The following is a 16,865-nucleotide window of genomic DNA, read 5'->3' as shown; positions in this document are numbered from 1 at the left end:
TCCCAATTGAGCCCCATGGAGAACAGTACTGAGGTGACTGAGTTCATTCTCGTGGGGTTAACAGATGACCCCAAGTTACAGATCCCACTCTTCATTATCATCTCTCTCATCTACCTCATCACTCTGGGTGGAAACCTGGGAATGATCGAGCTGATTCTGCTGGACTCTCGCCTCCACACTCCCATGTACTTTTTCCTCAGTAACCTCTCCCTGGTGGACTTTGGTTATTCCTCCGCTGTCACTCCCAAAGTGATGGCAGGATTCCTCACAGGAGAAAAAATCATTCCCTACAATGCTTGTGTCTCCCAGTTCTTCTTCTTTGCAGCTTTTATCACTGTAGAAAACTTCCTCTTGGCCTCCATGGCTTATGACCGCTACGCGGCAGTATGTAAACCCCTGCATTACACCACCACTATGACCACAGGTATGTGTGCTCGTCTGGTCATAGGCTCCTACATCTGTGGCTTCCTGAATGCTTCCATCCACACTGGGAACATTTTCAGGCTCTCTTTCTGCAGGTCCAATGTAGTCGATCACTTTTTCTGTGATGCTCCCCCTCTCCTCGCCCTCTCATGCTCAGACAACCACATCAGTGAGATGGTTATTTTCTTGGTGGTGGGTTTCAATGACCTCTTTTCTGTCCTGGTCATCTTGATCTCCTACCTGTTTATATTTATCACCATTCTGAAGATGAACTCAGCTGAGGGACGCCAAAAGGCCTTTTCCACCTGCACGTCCCACCTCACTGCAGTCTCCATATTTTATGGGACGGGCATCTTCATGTACTTACAGCCCAGCTCCAGCCATTCCATGGACACAGACAAAGTGGCCTCCGTGTTCTACACCATGGTAATCCCCATGCTGAACCCCTTGGTCTACAGCCTGAGGAACAAAGAGGTCAAGAGTGCCTTTAAAAAGGCTGTAGGGAAGGCAAAGTCTTCCATAGGAGTCATATTGTAATTACATAAAAGCAACAGTAAGACAGTTTCATACAACTCAGATCTGTCTAGGGACAATATTTACCATTCTAGCCATGAAATTTCTAATTCCATGTGGTAATTTCTTCAGCTATTAATTAATCCTACAAAAGAAGAGTCTTAAAAAATATGACACCTAGGGATAGTAGGTTCAGAAGAATCACCCATTAATACATAATTCTTATTTTTAAAATTCTTCTTAGTAAATATGTTTACTCACACTCGCACATGAACATGTACATCACATGTACATATAAGCATATGCACACACATACATCATTTATGAGAAATTCTTTAAACCCACATGCCTACAGAAGGAGAAATTAGTTAAGATGTACGTGAAGTAAGTCTATTGTTAGAGTAGAATTTAAAAGAATTATTTTTGTTCCTGAGATCACATTCTTAATATAAATATTTGACTTAGTAAACATATATAATATACATTATATGTCTCATGTATGTTTGGTTTTTCGAAATCCTATTTCACATTATCTTTTTACATATGCAAAAACAACAGATTTTATATTTTTAAAATTAAACTTTATGAAAATACTTCCAAAGTTTCTTGAGTGTAGATTTATTATTGATTCTTTGTTTTTGGTTGTAATGAAAACACATGCTGTTACATGGGAATTTATTTTCCTCGCAAAATTTCCATATTAATAAGTCATATCTAAAAATAAATATTTATATGATATTTTAATAGAAAAAAGTCATACAATATACAATATTTCACTTAAATATTGTATACAATATTTAATACAATAGTTCACTTAAATAAAATTATAAACTTAATTTTTAAATTTCAATTACCAAAAAAAGACAATAGTATTAATAGCTTATTTGTATGTAAATGCTATGAATTTGTTATTGCACAAATCCATTAATATTTTGATTCCTACTATGTTAAAATTTTTAAAACTATATGTATATCCATTCCTTTCCTCAAATTTGGGAAGTCTTGGGCCATTTATTTCTTCAAATATTCTTTCCGTCCCTTTCTCTCTCTCCTTTTTGGACTCACATTAGGCAAATATTAATATTCTTGTAATATCCCACTACTCTCTGAGACTTTCTTTTTCTTCATTTTTTTTTATTTCCATTTCTCAGGCTGGATATTCTCAATTGACCAGTCTTAACGTTCACTTACTTTTTTCCCTGCCAGTTTAAATCTGCTATTGATTCACTTTAGTGATTTTTTTTGTTTTTCTTTTCAAATCGGTAATCTCTCTTTTATTCTAATTAAAGTTATTGGGGTGAAATTGGTTGAAAAAGTTATATAGGTTTCACGTATAGAATTCAATAATCCATTATATGTTAGTTACATTGTTTGTTCACCACCTAAAGTCAAATTCTTTCTGTCACCAGATATTTAACTCCCCTTTACCTTACCCCTTTCCTTCCAGTGACTAATAAACTGTTGTCTGTGTCTATGAGTTTTTGTTTGTTGCTTTCACTTTTATATCCCACATATAATTTCTATTTGTTTTGTAAAACTATATCTTTATTGATTTCTCTATTTGGTGAGACACTATTCTCATGCTTTCCTTAATTCTTTAGATTTGACTTTCTTAAGTTCTTTGCTTTCCATTCGGTTTCACATAGTGGGGAATTATCAAAAATAGGAAGAGTTTGGGGAAAAGGCATAAAAAAAGTCATAACTCCTGTTGGCCATGTTATAGTTACTACATAGAAAAATAACTTAAATTGTAAACTTAAAATCTATATAATTTTATTAACCAACGTTGCCCTAATAAAGTTGATTTTTTTTAAAAGAAATACAGCTGGAATTTTTTTATGAGTCCCAGGATCGTTCAACTTTATCTATAACTCAGACGGTAAACCAAATGTGCTACAGATGAGTCCTTGTTCTCCAATTTGCTTTGACAGCTCAAGCAGTTCATACTTTGATTTTTCTGTCTCATTTCTCAGTTCACTAATTACTAACACTCACCTCAACCCCACAACTATGTGGTAAGGTCTTTGGAATTAACTCATGGTGACTTCTAAGGCCTTAAAGGGATAAATGATTTCTTCCAGAGAAAATAGATACTCTTTCAAAATGAATGGAAGCTTTCTGACAAAAAGAGTAAGACTTTAAACAGTATGGAGCTTTCTCAGAAAATTAAGGACAGAATTACCATATAATTCAGCAATTTTTCTTCTAGATATCTATCTAAAAATTTGAAAACCTTTATTTGTAAAGACATTCGTACCCCTATATCATTGGAGCATTATTCACGGTTGTCAAGACATGGGAACAACAAAGGTGTCTTTGAATAGATGATTAGATAAAGATGTGGTACATATACACAATGGAATACTACTCAGCCACAAAGAGATGACATACTGCCATTTGCTACAACACGAGTGGATCTTGAGAATATCATGCTAAGCGAAATAAGTCCAACAGAAAAAGTTGAGAACCACATGATTTCACTCATATGTGGCATATAAAACTGAAAGCGACAAACAAACAAGACAAAAAACGAGACAAAAACAAATACTTGTGGATACAGACAACGGAATATTGGTTACCAGAGGGATACGGGGTGAGGGTACATAGAAAAGGGTAAAGAGTATCAAATATATGTTGACAATAACAGATTGGACCTGGGTGGCAACTACACAATGCAATATTACAGATAATGTATTATGGAATTATACTCTTGAAACCTATATAATTGTATTAACTACCGTCACCCCAATAAATTTAATAAAATAAAAAAGCGAGACTTCATAATTGTTTTGTAGTGTTTGATGAGAGTTTACAATGTACCATCTCTGTTTTAAAGACTGATACAGATTAACTTACATGCCCCTCATAACAACCATGTGAAGTAGGCACTATCATCATTTCCTTCAATAAAGGAGGGAACCGAAGTGCACAGAGATTACATAACTTGTAACCTTCCTCATATGAATTTCGGAAAGTCATATCACCATGGGGCAACACAACTTTTATAACATCTCAGCCTGGTTTCTATTATGCGTCTCATGATTCTGACTGATCGTCTTCAGGAAAGCCAAATCCGAATGTCTTCTGTTGAAGACGTCTGCAGTGTCAAGGAGAAATAACCCCGAGTAAATGTAAGTATATCAGTGCTGTGCCTTCACAAACTATAAGCCTCTACAGTTTAATTGCTTCTTCTCTAAGTGACTGGAGTGAGAGACTGTGTCTGCTCTCTTGGGTACCTAGTCCCCTGACAACTTCACGTATGCATAAATCCCTCTGGTTCCCAGTCATTAACCTCTAGCAGCCCAACATGACTCTGACATCATTTTATAGGGACTAGTCTGTAAGCTGAAAGGCTTTTGGTATTCTTTTATCGATCTTAATGTGAAAGGTTGTCCATTTCACTAAGTGGACTTATTTCACTGGCGTATTACTCTGAGCCTGCAGCGATGGTCAGGGATAAACCCCCAAGCTGAGTGTCTTCCACGATGAGTACAATGACCTTTTCTTGGAGTTGCTCAGCCCTTTACAGAGTGCATTTCTCCTATTTGTCCTTCCAACGGCATCCCTGGGTGGCAGATTGAAGACTATTTTATGGTCTTCACCTGATAATTACCTTTTCCTTACATTTTCCAGCCTCTAGAAAACTTAAATCTTTGCGGCCAGACATTAAGTAAGGACTTCGATGGAACCCTGTCTTTCTTTTTGAAAGGAACTAATAATTCGAAGATCATAAATGAAGCCGTGTCGCTTTCCTTGTAGAGCAAGGTAAATTTCCAGCTCACTTCTACGGTCTGTTGAGATCGTGGTATTCGATGTATTATGTTAAGTTACAAGGGCAACATCTTCCTGTGGATTTTTCATGTCTAATATCCCAAGTTTTAATACTCTCATGCTTCCATGTTGTTTAGCTAGAGTCCAGATGTTACGACAATCTCAACTAATTAGGAAAAAATGGTGATTCTTTTTCAAATAACAGAGGATGGCATTTTTCTCATTATTTAAAAATTCCTGTGCTTAGGAAAGCACTCAGAAAAGGATGGGCACTAAGCAAATGTTTGTCAAGACAACAAGTGAACAAATAAATGAATGAGGGAGTGAATCACTAAACGAATCATTTATTGAGCCTGTTCGTGAACACATTAGGAAGTTCACGGTTCTGTATTTTTAAAGCCTAGTCTCATGTGTTAATTTACAGAGACCTCGGATCAAAGATTTTAGACTTTTTTGAACAAGGAATCCACAGCAAAGGTATGATTTACATTGTCACTCAGCACGCAAACACACACGCACACACAAACACACACTCCAGAAAAAACTTTCATAAAACTCTACTTATTTTTTCATTTTCAGTGCATCTTTGCTCTCTATTCTTTTCTATCTTAAATGAGCCCAAATATTTCAAACACTGAGACAAATATTTATGCATATTAAGTGCTTTAGGTGTTAGGAATTATTACTAATGATTGTAAGATACTGTTATAGGATAATTTGTGGTAAATTAATTCTCCATGACTCAAGATTATTCAAAACAAATTCATGGAGGGTTTATTTGTTGAAGATTTGATAAATATAAAAAACGTATTGTATCAACAAAAAGGAGTTTTATGAAATATTCTTCTTCATTATATTTCAATAGATATATTCCTCTTTTGATTTAAGTATGTTTTACTGAGTATATCCTAAGAGGAATTTTAAGAAAACTATTGACATTAACTATAGTGAATAAATGTAGAATATTATGTATAAATATGTTCTGATGAAAGTATCAATGAAATGCATGTGAATACTGTTCCCTTTAGATTCTTCATCTAGAGTCTCGGAGCATTTATCTTTGGAGATGTTTAATCTCTCATTGTGCATTTCTCTCTACAGAGCTACTTTTGTATGAAAATAGCAATGATTTCTTCACTAGTTCATCCATCCAACAGAAATTCATTGACTGTGTAACGTACCATGCACTGTGCTAGGCACATGAATACAAAGAGAAATAAATCTAGGCTCTTCCAAGGTGCAATCTAGGAGGCAATGGATATGTAACTATGTAAGTCAAATAAAGTTTCTCCAATAAGTGTAAAGAAGTTATTATCTCCATTTTGTCATTTTGGGGGAAAAAAAGGCCTTTAGAGAATTTTGAAATCATGTTCAAACTATTAAGCGAAAAAGCTGAAATTCAAATATTGTGTCTGGTCCTGAAAGTCAAGCACTTTTTATTACCCCAGACTGACTTACAATTATGAAATTATTTAATCATTTAGTCTCCTTAATTACTATGTGTTATGTGCTCAGTTATTTATGAGGTACACTGGGTCATATAGGAAAAAATTTAAGGCAACATAATGCATTGTCAATGCTGTGCACTGTTTCCATTAGTATTCAGGCTTGGATTCAGACTATTAGGGGTTTGAATCTGTATGAACTAGGACAATAGTACCTGGCATGAGGGGCAATAGAGTTACCCATTACGTTGCTGATATTCCTGTTAGGATTAAAAAGATGTGGTCTCTAGCATACATTTACCATCTACTGGAAAAGAGAAACTTCAACATCCTTCAATACCTACTTCTTAGCTCCCACCATTTCTCAGCTCCCCTATCTGATCTTGTCTCAGGTTTTCTTTCCCAGACTTTGGCAGTGACCTATTCTGAGCCTCATTTCTTACCAGGCATGACCCAAATGATGACTTGGCCTGGAGTGGTCACACGAGAGGTGGTGACAAGTGAATGAATCTGGGATACATTTTGAAGATAGAGATAATAGGATAGGCTCGCGGACTCCAAGGAACACTTGAGATGGAATAATTCTGGCATTAGGGATCCTTTGTTGAAGATCTTATCAGGCTTGACCAAGTATTTAGCCTGGACTCTGAAAATCATGGAGGCTATTTGATGATGAGACTATACAGTCGGGTGAAATACTTGAGGGTACAACCTTCGGTAGATTTCTCTTGCAGAAACGATGCCATGAAAGATGGCATCTCAAAATTTGTTATCTGGTAGCACCGTAGAGCTCGGTCCCCGTTCTGTAGTTAATACTTGTCAAAAATATTATGTTTATTTGAACAAATTCGAATGTAAGTTATGAGGTCACTCACCTACATAGGTTGCTTTAGTAATGTGGTTCCTATAATTTTGTTGGATTTATTCTGTTAATTTTTTAAAACAATCTTGCATACAACTCCAACTGCTATTAATAATATTAATTTAATAATAGCAAAACAAAAAATTATAATAAAACTTATGATTTATTGCGTGCTTACTATGTATTAAGGACTAACCTGAGTGCTTTAAATATACCAACTTATTAAATTCTCTTAACAGTTTTGTGAAGTGCTGTTATTATCATCTGCTTTAAAGTCAGGCACAAAGTATGTTGATTTGCCCAAGGTGGCCAACCTAGCAAGTGGAAATGCCAGAACAAATGCATACCGGTCTTCCCATCTTCTTTACCTCCACAATATACAGCCTCTCTGTAGACTTGCATTGTTTTCGAAGCACCTTTTTACATTACTGTAAGAATCTTGTGACATAGTAAAAGTAGGAAACACATTGCTCACTTTATTTTTTCAGATGAAGAAATCGAAGCTCAGAAACATGTACGTTGCTCTCCCAAGGGGATAAAATGAGGATGAGCATCTTCTTCCATTCTCTCCCCTCAAGAGGATGAAGCAAGGCACAGAGGCTGTACAGTACAGTGCTTGAGTCATCACAGTTTTGAGATTTTTACATTTTTTTTTTGGCATATCTTCTAAGGGGGACAATTATCTCTGAGGAGTGAAAGAGAAACTATCCTTTCTTAGATAAATGACAATTGTTTGGATGATAATCTTATACTTCACAGTACTTCATATCCAGAAAACCAGTGATGCATCATCTTTCTCAGGTAATTGCATAATAAGACAATAATAAGACAGCTGGGAGATTAATGAGATATATCTATTCTCCTCAGACTACCTGGCACATGGGAAATGTTCAGTTACTACGAGTGTTATCTGGCTCAAGAATCATAGAGTTATTTACTGAGAAAGCACAAACTTTCAACCCAAATGAAAATAAGCACTAGACATTTTGAAGAGCAGGCCATTTGGAATATTGGAGCAGGGTCAGGAACTCACAAATACGTGCAAACCCTTACAAATTGAAAATAGAGATCAGAAGGAGCCAGTCTCAGGATTACTGGGAACGTTGCACTGCTAATGGGATCATGGGGTGCTCATGTCGTTGGGTGGCATGGGTGTGTTATGAGTCATTGCCCATGCATAAAAGTAATTTATTCATTTTGCTTCCTTGGTATTGACAGATGAAACGCCATTTCTAAATGGCCTCCATGGAGAATAGCACCGAAGTAAATGAGTTTAGACTCTTGGGACTGAGTGACACCCCAGAGCTGCAAGCCCCCCTCTTCATAACATTCACTCTCATCTATCTCATCACTCTCATGGGAAATCTTGGGATGATCACGTTAATTCTGCTGGACCCTTGTCTCCACACGCCCATGTATTTCTTCCTCAGTAACCTCTCCCTGGTGGACTGTGTTTACTCCTCGGCTGTAACTCCCAAGGTGATGGCGGGGTTCCTCACGGGGGATCAAGTCATCTCCTATGGTGGTTGTGTTGCCCAGATGTTCTTTTTTGTGGCTTTTGCCAGTACAGACTGTTTCCTCCTAGCTGTCATGGCTTATGATCGTCATGCAGCGGTGTGTAAACCCTTACATTACACCACCACTGTGACCCCCAGCGTGTGTGCTCGAATGGCCATAGGATGCTACATCTGGGGTTTTGTCGAATCTGCCATCCACACTGGATTTACCTTCTGCCTCTCTTTCTGCCATTCCAACGTGGTCCATCACTTTTTCTGTGATATCCCCCCAATCCTGGCTCTTTCCTGTTCTGATATCCACATAAATGAAATTGTGCTTTTTGCCTTAGCAACTTTCAATGTCCTGTTTGCCCTGATAGTTATCTTGACCTCCTACCTGTTCATACTCATTGCCATCCTGAGGATGCCCTCAGCAGAGGGACGGAAGAAAGCCTTCTCTACTTGTGCTTCTCACCTCACTGCCATAGCCATGTTCTATGGAACTGTAATCTTCATGTACTTACAACCCAGTTCTAGTCATTCTATGGATAATGACCAAGTGGCATCTGTATTCTATACAATAATAGTCCCCATGTTGAACCCTGTTATCTATAGTCTAAGAAACAGAGAGGTTAATAGTGCTTTCAGAAAAGCCGTTATCAAAATGAAGGTTCTGCTCAGCACATAGTTTTAATTAGAGAAGTTATACAATCCGTGTAGTTAATCAGTTGTCTATTGTTATGCAACAAGCTACCACACGACTTAGTGGCTTAAAACAACAGCTTTTATTGTTCATAATTCTAAGGCTTTGCTGCTTTCACATGGGCTCGCTCATGAGGTTGCATATCTTCTGCATGGTCAGCTGGGCTGAAAGGTTCAAAATGGCCTCACTCGCATTTCCGCATGTGGATTCTGGCCACTCTCTACCTCCTCTCCACGTGGTCTTTCATCTTCCAGAGGTTGGACCAGCTTTCCTACATAATATTTTCAGGTCAGCATTCTCATAGTATGATGATTTCATTCCAAGAGTTTGTACTGAGAAAAGAAAATGATAAGCTGAAGTGATCTTATATTTCCATTAAAGAAAAAATAACTCAAACCTCACTGTTTTGGTAGAGTCAAGCTGACACAAGAATTACAAGAATTTAAAGTGATCGTTTTTCCCCTTCGTGTAGACTCTCATCACCAACCAGATTCAGAATCATGGAAGGCACTGTGCACTTTAATTCAAGTAAGAAGGTCAGGCCATTGACAAAAATGTCCGTCTAATCAAATTTAGATCTGGAAGAAACATTAAAGATAATCTAAGTTGATACCTTTATTCTATGAATAAGAAAAATGTGTCCTCAACTGATTGATTACTCTCATGTCTGAGACTTTGTGAACTCTGCTGTTCGTATCAAGTGCATCTTCCAGCTTTCCATGATCGTCCATTAATTTTTTTTTTTTTTTGGTAACGATCCCCACTCTAAGCTCTCATGTGCTGTAATATATATATTCCAGTGATATTGTACTCATATATGCATTGATGTCGAGGGACTTACTCAGGTTGTACAACTCTCAAGTGGAAACTTATGAGTAGAGCCCAGGTAGCCTGACTCCCACAATGCAACTCCACCTGCATTGGTATGTTATTAAACCAAATTGAGGTGATAAAGCTATCTTTTTTCATTCATTATCACTGTGGGCCCTGAAATGTATTCAACTACTTTCCTTTTAGAGTCTCTTGAAAAAGGCTGTCAATTTTTTCTTCTTTAAACTCCCTCCTATCTGTATATATGTAGTTATTTATTTTGTTTATTAACCATCTCTTTTCTCTTTAACACAAACTTAAGACAAATATGAATGTTCAACTATTTTCTCTCCACAAATCCTAAAACAGGGCCTAACCCATAGTAAATATTCAATAAACATTTGCTTAGTTAATTTATTTCATGGAATCCAAGTTTCTTGGCTTGAGGACCAGGCACATCTCCAATACACTAAGTCTAAGAGAACTGACTCTCTCTCTCTCTCTCTCTCTCTCTCTCTCTCTCTCTCTCTCTCTCTCTCTCCCTCTTTCTGCTTCTAAACATGTTTCTCCTTTAGTTGTTGCTGTATCTGTAAATGACAGTAACACTAACCCAGAGGCATGGAGTCATTCTTGAGCTCCCTTTTCCTTACTCATTGCATCCTATTCACTAACATGTCATTTAAATTTTATTAGCATGAAGACTATTTAGATTTTATCTGCATGAAGACATTAGAGTATCTTTTTCTTTCATTTCCAATGCTGTATACCTAGTTTAAGCATCTCTCTCCCTCCTCTGTTAGTTTATATTGCAAATCCCTGATCATTTTTATAGTACTAATAATATTTTTAAATTATTCTGCATTTTGTTGTTTCCTTGTATCTCTATCCCATAAAGCTGTAAATTCTATGAGGATAAGATCTTGTCAGTGTTATTTTTCCATGGCATTTTCAGGGCTTGATTGTAGTAAGGACTCGATATATAGACTGATTGAATGCATCATTTAAAAATTAGATGTTTAATAAATTAATAAATTAATGATGACTAGGAAGTGAAGTGTAGTCCCTTCCACCTTGAGTGTAGACTGAACTTAGTGACTTGCTTCTAAAGTAGAGAGTATGCAGGACGGTACAAGGTACATTATATGGAAGAAACTGGCAAAAGATAAGTGAGCATCTTGTTTAAGTGATCAAGGTAACATCTCTGGTGACATGTCATGTTGCTAGTAGGTATCCCCTGATAGGACATGTTAAAAGGTCATTTCTTATTCTTTCTCAAAACCTACAACCTCTGTAAAACCATGACCAAAAATAATCAGACAAACATAAATTGAAGGACATTTTACAAAATATTTGATTCTATGAAATACCTATTAAGGTAATGAAAAATAAGGAAAGACTGAGAAACTGTCACAGATCAGAGGTGAGCAGAGACGTGATGAATATGTGCGATGTTGGATCCTGTAAGAGCCAAATGACATTAGTTGAAAAATAATATGAATAAATTCTTGAAGTTTTAGATCATAGTTATGTATCCATGTTGGTTGCCTAGATCTGACAAATGTACTGTCATAAAGCAAGATGTTAGCAATAGGGGAAAATGAGTGAGAGATATGCAGGACTTGTATGCTTAGAATCACTGGAGCTAAATTAACGATCATTTGTGTAGAAATTTTGCAAATTGAATCAGATAGAAAACTAGTCTAATTTTTTTTTATCGTATACTAAATAAAATTCATCTTACATTCCTGTGCTGCATTTTTCAAAACAAAGAATCCAATATTGGTACTTTAGTCTTAACTAAAGTCCAGAGTTTATTCAACTTTCACTAGCTTTTTCACTAATGTCACTTTTCTGGGACAAGAGCCAATCTCAGACACACATAAGTAAATAAAAATAGTTATTTTCAGCCAAAAATCTAGTAGTGTGTTTTCAACAATGCATAACTCACACAGCCACTATTAAGTTGGAAGGGAAAATATGGGAGTATGGAGGAAAATAAATGGAGCAGGCTAGAGAATCATATCTTGAAAATAATTTAGGGTGTGGTGACTAGGAAATGGGAGCAAATTGATAAAACAAACAAACAAACAAACTTCCAGGTTTTTAAAAAGCATTGCATTGCTATAAAAGCTATGCTTTCATTTAAAAATTTTTTGACTGAATATTAGATCACTTCTAGAAATTCCCAATGTCATGGGTGGAAGTAAGCTGCAAAATGATATTCCTTATGGAGAGCGGACACTTCAACATCTCCTTAGAATGTCACAAAGAATAATTGATAAGGAAGAAACTTTCAAAGATTAAACAGGTTCTAAAAAAAAAAAGAATGGAAATGGAGTTCTTAACAAAGAGAAAAGTCAAGACCTCATGTAGAATTATCTATCATCCTCAAAATGGGGTTATGGGAAGTGGGGCACTAGGGGAGGGGACTTGATAATGTCGACTAAGCAAAATTCCAAAATTGGCTAATATGTCTTCCATTCTTCTCTTTTATGAATGAGTGGGTTCCTCCCCTTATTATGTTTACCCTGCTTTGACGTTATATATTGAATGTGTATATGGGATAGGCTAAGCTTTCTTTTTAAGTCATAAGTTGTCATATTGAAAGGAACCACATTTGGACTGGATGGAGACAAATGTATCTCTTATATACAATGATAATTGACCTTCTATAGTGATTAGCTGGGAATTTAAATTGTCCCCTTCAGGAATTTTAGTTGGAACTCTGAGTCTTTGTTTCAGAATTCTCTGATTCAGCCCTTTAGCATCTCACTCCATTACCTTCAAAATATGGCTGACTGTCTTGTGAGTGATATTGTCCTTGTGTTTGAGACAGACTCGCTTTCTCTTGCAGTTGTTTGTTTCCTTTTCTCAAGGAGACTGCAGGGGATTTTACTTTTTAGAAGAGGTTAGCCCAATTCTCCAGCCTCTCAAGCAATCCAAAACTGAAAGACTATCAGTAATGTATGAGGATTCTCATTCTACCACATCTGCTTGTCTCATAGCAAATGGAAAGTGCCCTGAGGTGGGAGGTAAGAGTGGAAAAGGGTTTCTTGGGTCCCTCATGTTGAATACGCCTTCAGAACTGTGCTAAATGTGAACAGCACATCACATAACGGAAGGGAAAAAAGATCCTGACACTCAATGCGCGTGCACACACACACACACACACACACACACACACATGCACGCACAAAATCAGCACATGCACAGGACCAATACACACATACATCAGTATGTTTATCACAGAAAAAAAGAAACATAACTCCTTGATTATCACAGTAAAAGCAATGAAACAAACTGGTCATACAGAGAGAGACCTGAACATGACCCCAATGTGAACACAAGTGTTCACAGGATTCTATAGAATCCACAGCCATAGGATTCTATAGCCTGACAACACACCCTCACACCTGTCATGACGGTGGTCGTTTTGTAGAAGTTTACATACTGCTGCACAGATGTCATAGGCCATTAAGGCCAAAAGGTAACTTTCCGCTGTGGAAAAGATGGCAGCAGTGAATTGCTGAGCAGCATATATGTCGTACGATATAACTTTGTCTCCTCTAAGGACCAGCCACTTCTTTGGGAGTGACTGTGGAGAAGCAGCCAAAGTCCACCAGAAGGAAGTTACTGAGGAAAAAGTACTTAGGTAAATGACGATGAATATAACAGAGACGGAGACCTGCAGTTCTGAGACGCTATTCAGCCCCTCCAGGATAAACTCTATCACCTTCACACTGTTCTCCATGGAAATGTGATGCTCTGTAACAATGAGAAACAAATGAGTAATGTAATGAAATGAAAAAGACATTGCCTTGCACTATCATTATGGCAATAGTTTTTTCTTCAAAATTATACCTATGTAAAGCACAGGTGACCTCATAGACTGACTTAGGAAATGTTCTCACTTATTCTATTTTTTTGGAAGAGTTTGAGAAAAATTGGTATTTATTTTAATTTAAATATTGTTAGAATTCATCAGTGAAGCCATCTTTCCCTGGGATTTATTGTTGTCGTTATTGAAAAGTTATCATTGATTCAATTTCTTATTTTGTTGTATGACTGCTCAGGCTTCCTATTTTCATATTTTGACTCAGTGTTTGTAATCTATGTATTTCTTAAAAATTGCATCTTTCCTCTGGGTTATATATTGGTTGTATAGTTGTTAATAGTATTCTATCATAATATTTTCATTTCTATAAGGCTGGTGCTAATGTCCCCACTTTCATTTCTCATTTTAGTAATTTAAGTCTTCTCTCTTTTTTCTTCATAATCTATAAAGGTTTGTCATTTTTGTTGAACATTTTAGAGAATCAACTTTGGCTTTGTTGTTTTATCTATTGTTTTTCTATTTTTCATTTCACTTTTCTCTAATTTTTATTATTTCTTGTCTTTTTCTAGTGTTGGGTTTAGCATGTACTCCTTTTTCTATTTCCTTAAGGTTTAAAGTTAGGTTACTGATTTGATATCTCACTTCATTTTTAAAATAAACTCTTGCAGCCGTAAATTTCTCGATGAGCACTGGTTTTGTTAACTCAAAATTTAGATATGTAGTATTTTCATTTGTGTTAAAGTATTTTCTATTTCACTTTGATGTCTTCTTAAACCCATGAATTGTGTAAGAGTGTGATCTTTAATTCCCACACACATGGAAGTTTTCAAAATTTGACAAGTTTTGGGCCATATTTCTTAAAATGTCTTTTCTGTCCTTTGTCTCTTCTCTCATTCTGGCATTCCCTTTATGCATATTTTGGTATAATTAATAGTGTCCAACAGGTTTCTTAGGCCCTTTTAAGTTACAATTTTTAAAAAAATTTATGTTCCTCAGACGGAATTATATTTATTGACTTCTCTTCAGATTGACTCATTACTTTTTCCTGCTCAAATCTATTGAAAACTCTAGTGAATTTTTAATTTCATTTGTACTTTTCAGCTCCAAATCTACCTGGTTCCATTTATAATTTCTACTTGTTATTTAATAGCTGCTATTTTATGAAAAAATCATTTTCTGGGTTCCTTTAATTCTTTCTCCAGTATTTCCTTAAGCTCTTTGAGCATAATTAAGACAGTTGACTTAAAATGTATGACTAATAAGTCTAATGTGTTTCTCCTTCAGGGACAGTTGCTATTAACTTCTATTTCTTTTCCTGTGTCTGAATGGGACATACTTTCGTGTTTTCTTGTTTCCTGTCTTTTAGTTTTTCATTGAAAATTGTACTTTATAAATACTACAGTGCAATGATTCTGGAAATCAGATACTTCCCCCTCCCAGGGTTTTGCTGTGTTGCTTGTTGTGGGTTGCGCGTGTTCAACGAGTGAGTTTCTAAACTGTTTTGTAAATAACGTATGCTTCGATATGTGAGATCCCAGAAGTTTTTGTTCCTTAGGCTTGATATCAGTTACTGGTTTGTCAGCTATTTAGTCAAGTCACTATTTTTATGATTCAGTGTTTGTTTGGTTGTGTAAATCTTTGGCTATTTTCCAGAGTTCTGACAAAATGGATTCTAAAGTTTTTGCTTGACTTTTTTATTTTATATTATTTTATTTTTTGCTATTTATGTGGAACTCTCTTCTCTGCCATTTTTTCTGTTTCTCTCTTATAAAGACATTGGCTATTGCTTTGAGGTCTCAGTGAATCTAGGCTAATCTCCCATATCCTTACTGTTAACCTAATCACAACTGTGAAGTCTTTGCTACATAAAGTTACTGTATTAATGTCACAACAAAATACCACAGACTGATTGACTTAACAACAGAAATTACTTTTCTCACAGTTCTGGAACCTAAAAATCCCAAGACCCCTGTGCTGGACAAAACAGTTACCGGTGAAGACCCTTTCTGACTTGTAGGTTGTCACCTTTTCACTATGTCCCCACATGATGGAGAGAGACAGCTCTAATATCTCTTCCTCTTCTTCAGGGGCACCAGCCCTACTGGATTAGGGCCCCATCCTATGACTTCATGTGACCTAATTCCCTCCGTTTAGTTCCTATCTCCAAATCAATGATATTAGGGTTTTAAGGCTTCAACTTGTGAATTTGAGGGCAGGGGACATATTTCAGTTCATAGCCATAATTATTTAAAAGTTAAAGATATTAAGAACGGATAGCTTCAGGCCACTATTTTGTCTCTCACAGATTCGTTTCTCACTACGACACTGCATGTCCACCACATCTTGTCCTGGGAAGGAGAAGACCCTCTCTATGTGGACCCCGAAAGACACCAGGTAATGAAAGGTTCGCCATTCATAGCAGCACCTGCTGGAACTTGAAGCCTCCCCTGGTCTCCATGGCAGAAGAGAAAATTGGAGTGTTATGCCTGTGTTTCATTGCACCCGGAAATGGCAAATAATCAATTTTCCCAAAGTTCATTGTTTAGACTAATAAATGACTCTGCTGAGCTGCAATGGGGCAGTCACACATGGAGGAAGCAGGTGGAATGATTGAGCACCAATATATTTGTGAATAATGCCATATCAATTTTTGATAAGTCACAGCATGTAATCTTATGGAACATATGATGTGTGCTAAAAGATTGCACTCTGCTTTGTGTATATGTTATGTGATCATTTTCTTATCAATCCTATGAAAATTACATGACAGTATAGTCTCCCTCCTTATGAGTTGAAGTTCCAAGGAGTAAAATAACTTGAATTTGGGGCTAAGCTATCTGAGTGGATGGAATGCATTTGTAAGCACAAAACTTTCTGCATTTAGTAAGGTGTGATGTCTCCTTGGGAATGTGAGTTCAAACGCAAGTGTACAGGTAAGAGAGTAGATCTTCCTCCTTTTTTGGAGAAAAACATTCCCAGGCCAGAACTGTGTGGGTAAGGCAAATGC

At 36.5% G+C, this 16,865-nt stretch overlaps 2 protein-coding genes across 2 annotated transcripts; both read left to right on the top strand.

Moving 5' to 3' along the window:
* LOC118602875 (olfactory receptor 5B12) lies at positions 1 to 960 on the top strand. The gene has a single exon (XM_036221187.1). The coding sequence runs from the start codon at positions 16 to 18 to the stop codon at positions 958 to 960; it is 945 nt and encodes a 314-aa protein (XP_036077080.1). The 5' UTR covers positions 1 to 15.
* A 7,272-nt stretch (positions 961 to 8,232) lies between these two features.
* Positions 8,233 to 9,198, top strand: LOC107518386 (olfactory receptor 5B2-like). The gene is given in 1 exon segment (XM_016159968.2): positions 8,233 to 9,198. A coding segment is annotated over 1 exon segment (966 nt).
* Positions 9,199 to 16,865: the final 7,667 nt, after the last annotated feature.

The sequence above is a fragment of the Rousettus aegyptiacus genome, unplaced genomic scaffold, assembly GCF_014176215.1.
Source record: "Rousettus aegyptiacus isolate mRouAeg1 unplaced genomic scaffold, mRouAeg1.p scaffold_m13_p_5, whole genome shotgun sequence".
NCBI classification, from domain to species: domain Eukaryota; kingdom Metazoa; phylum Chordata; class Mammalia; order Chiroptera; family Pteropodidae; genus Rousettus; species Rousettus aegyptiacus.
Note: the sequence above shows the minus strand (reverse complement) of the source record. Positions and strands in the feature narration are given on the sequence as shown.

Coding starts and splice junctions, on each gene's coding strand:
- LOC118602875 (XM_036221187.1), top strand. CDS start 16: ATGGAGAACAGTACTGAGGTGACTGAGTTCATTCTCGTGGGGTTAACA.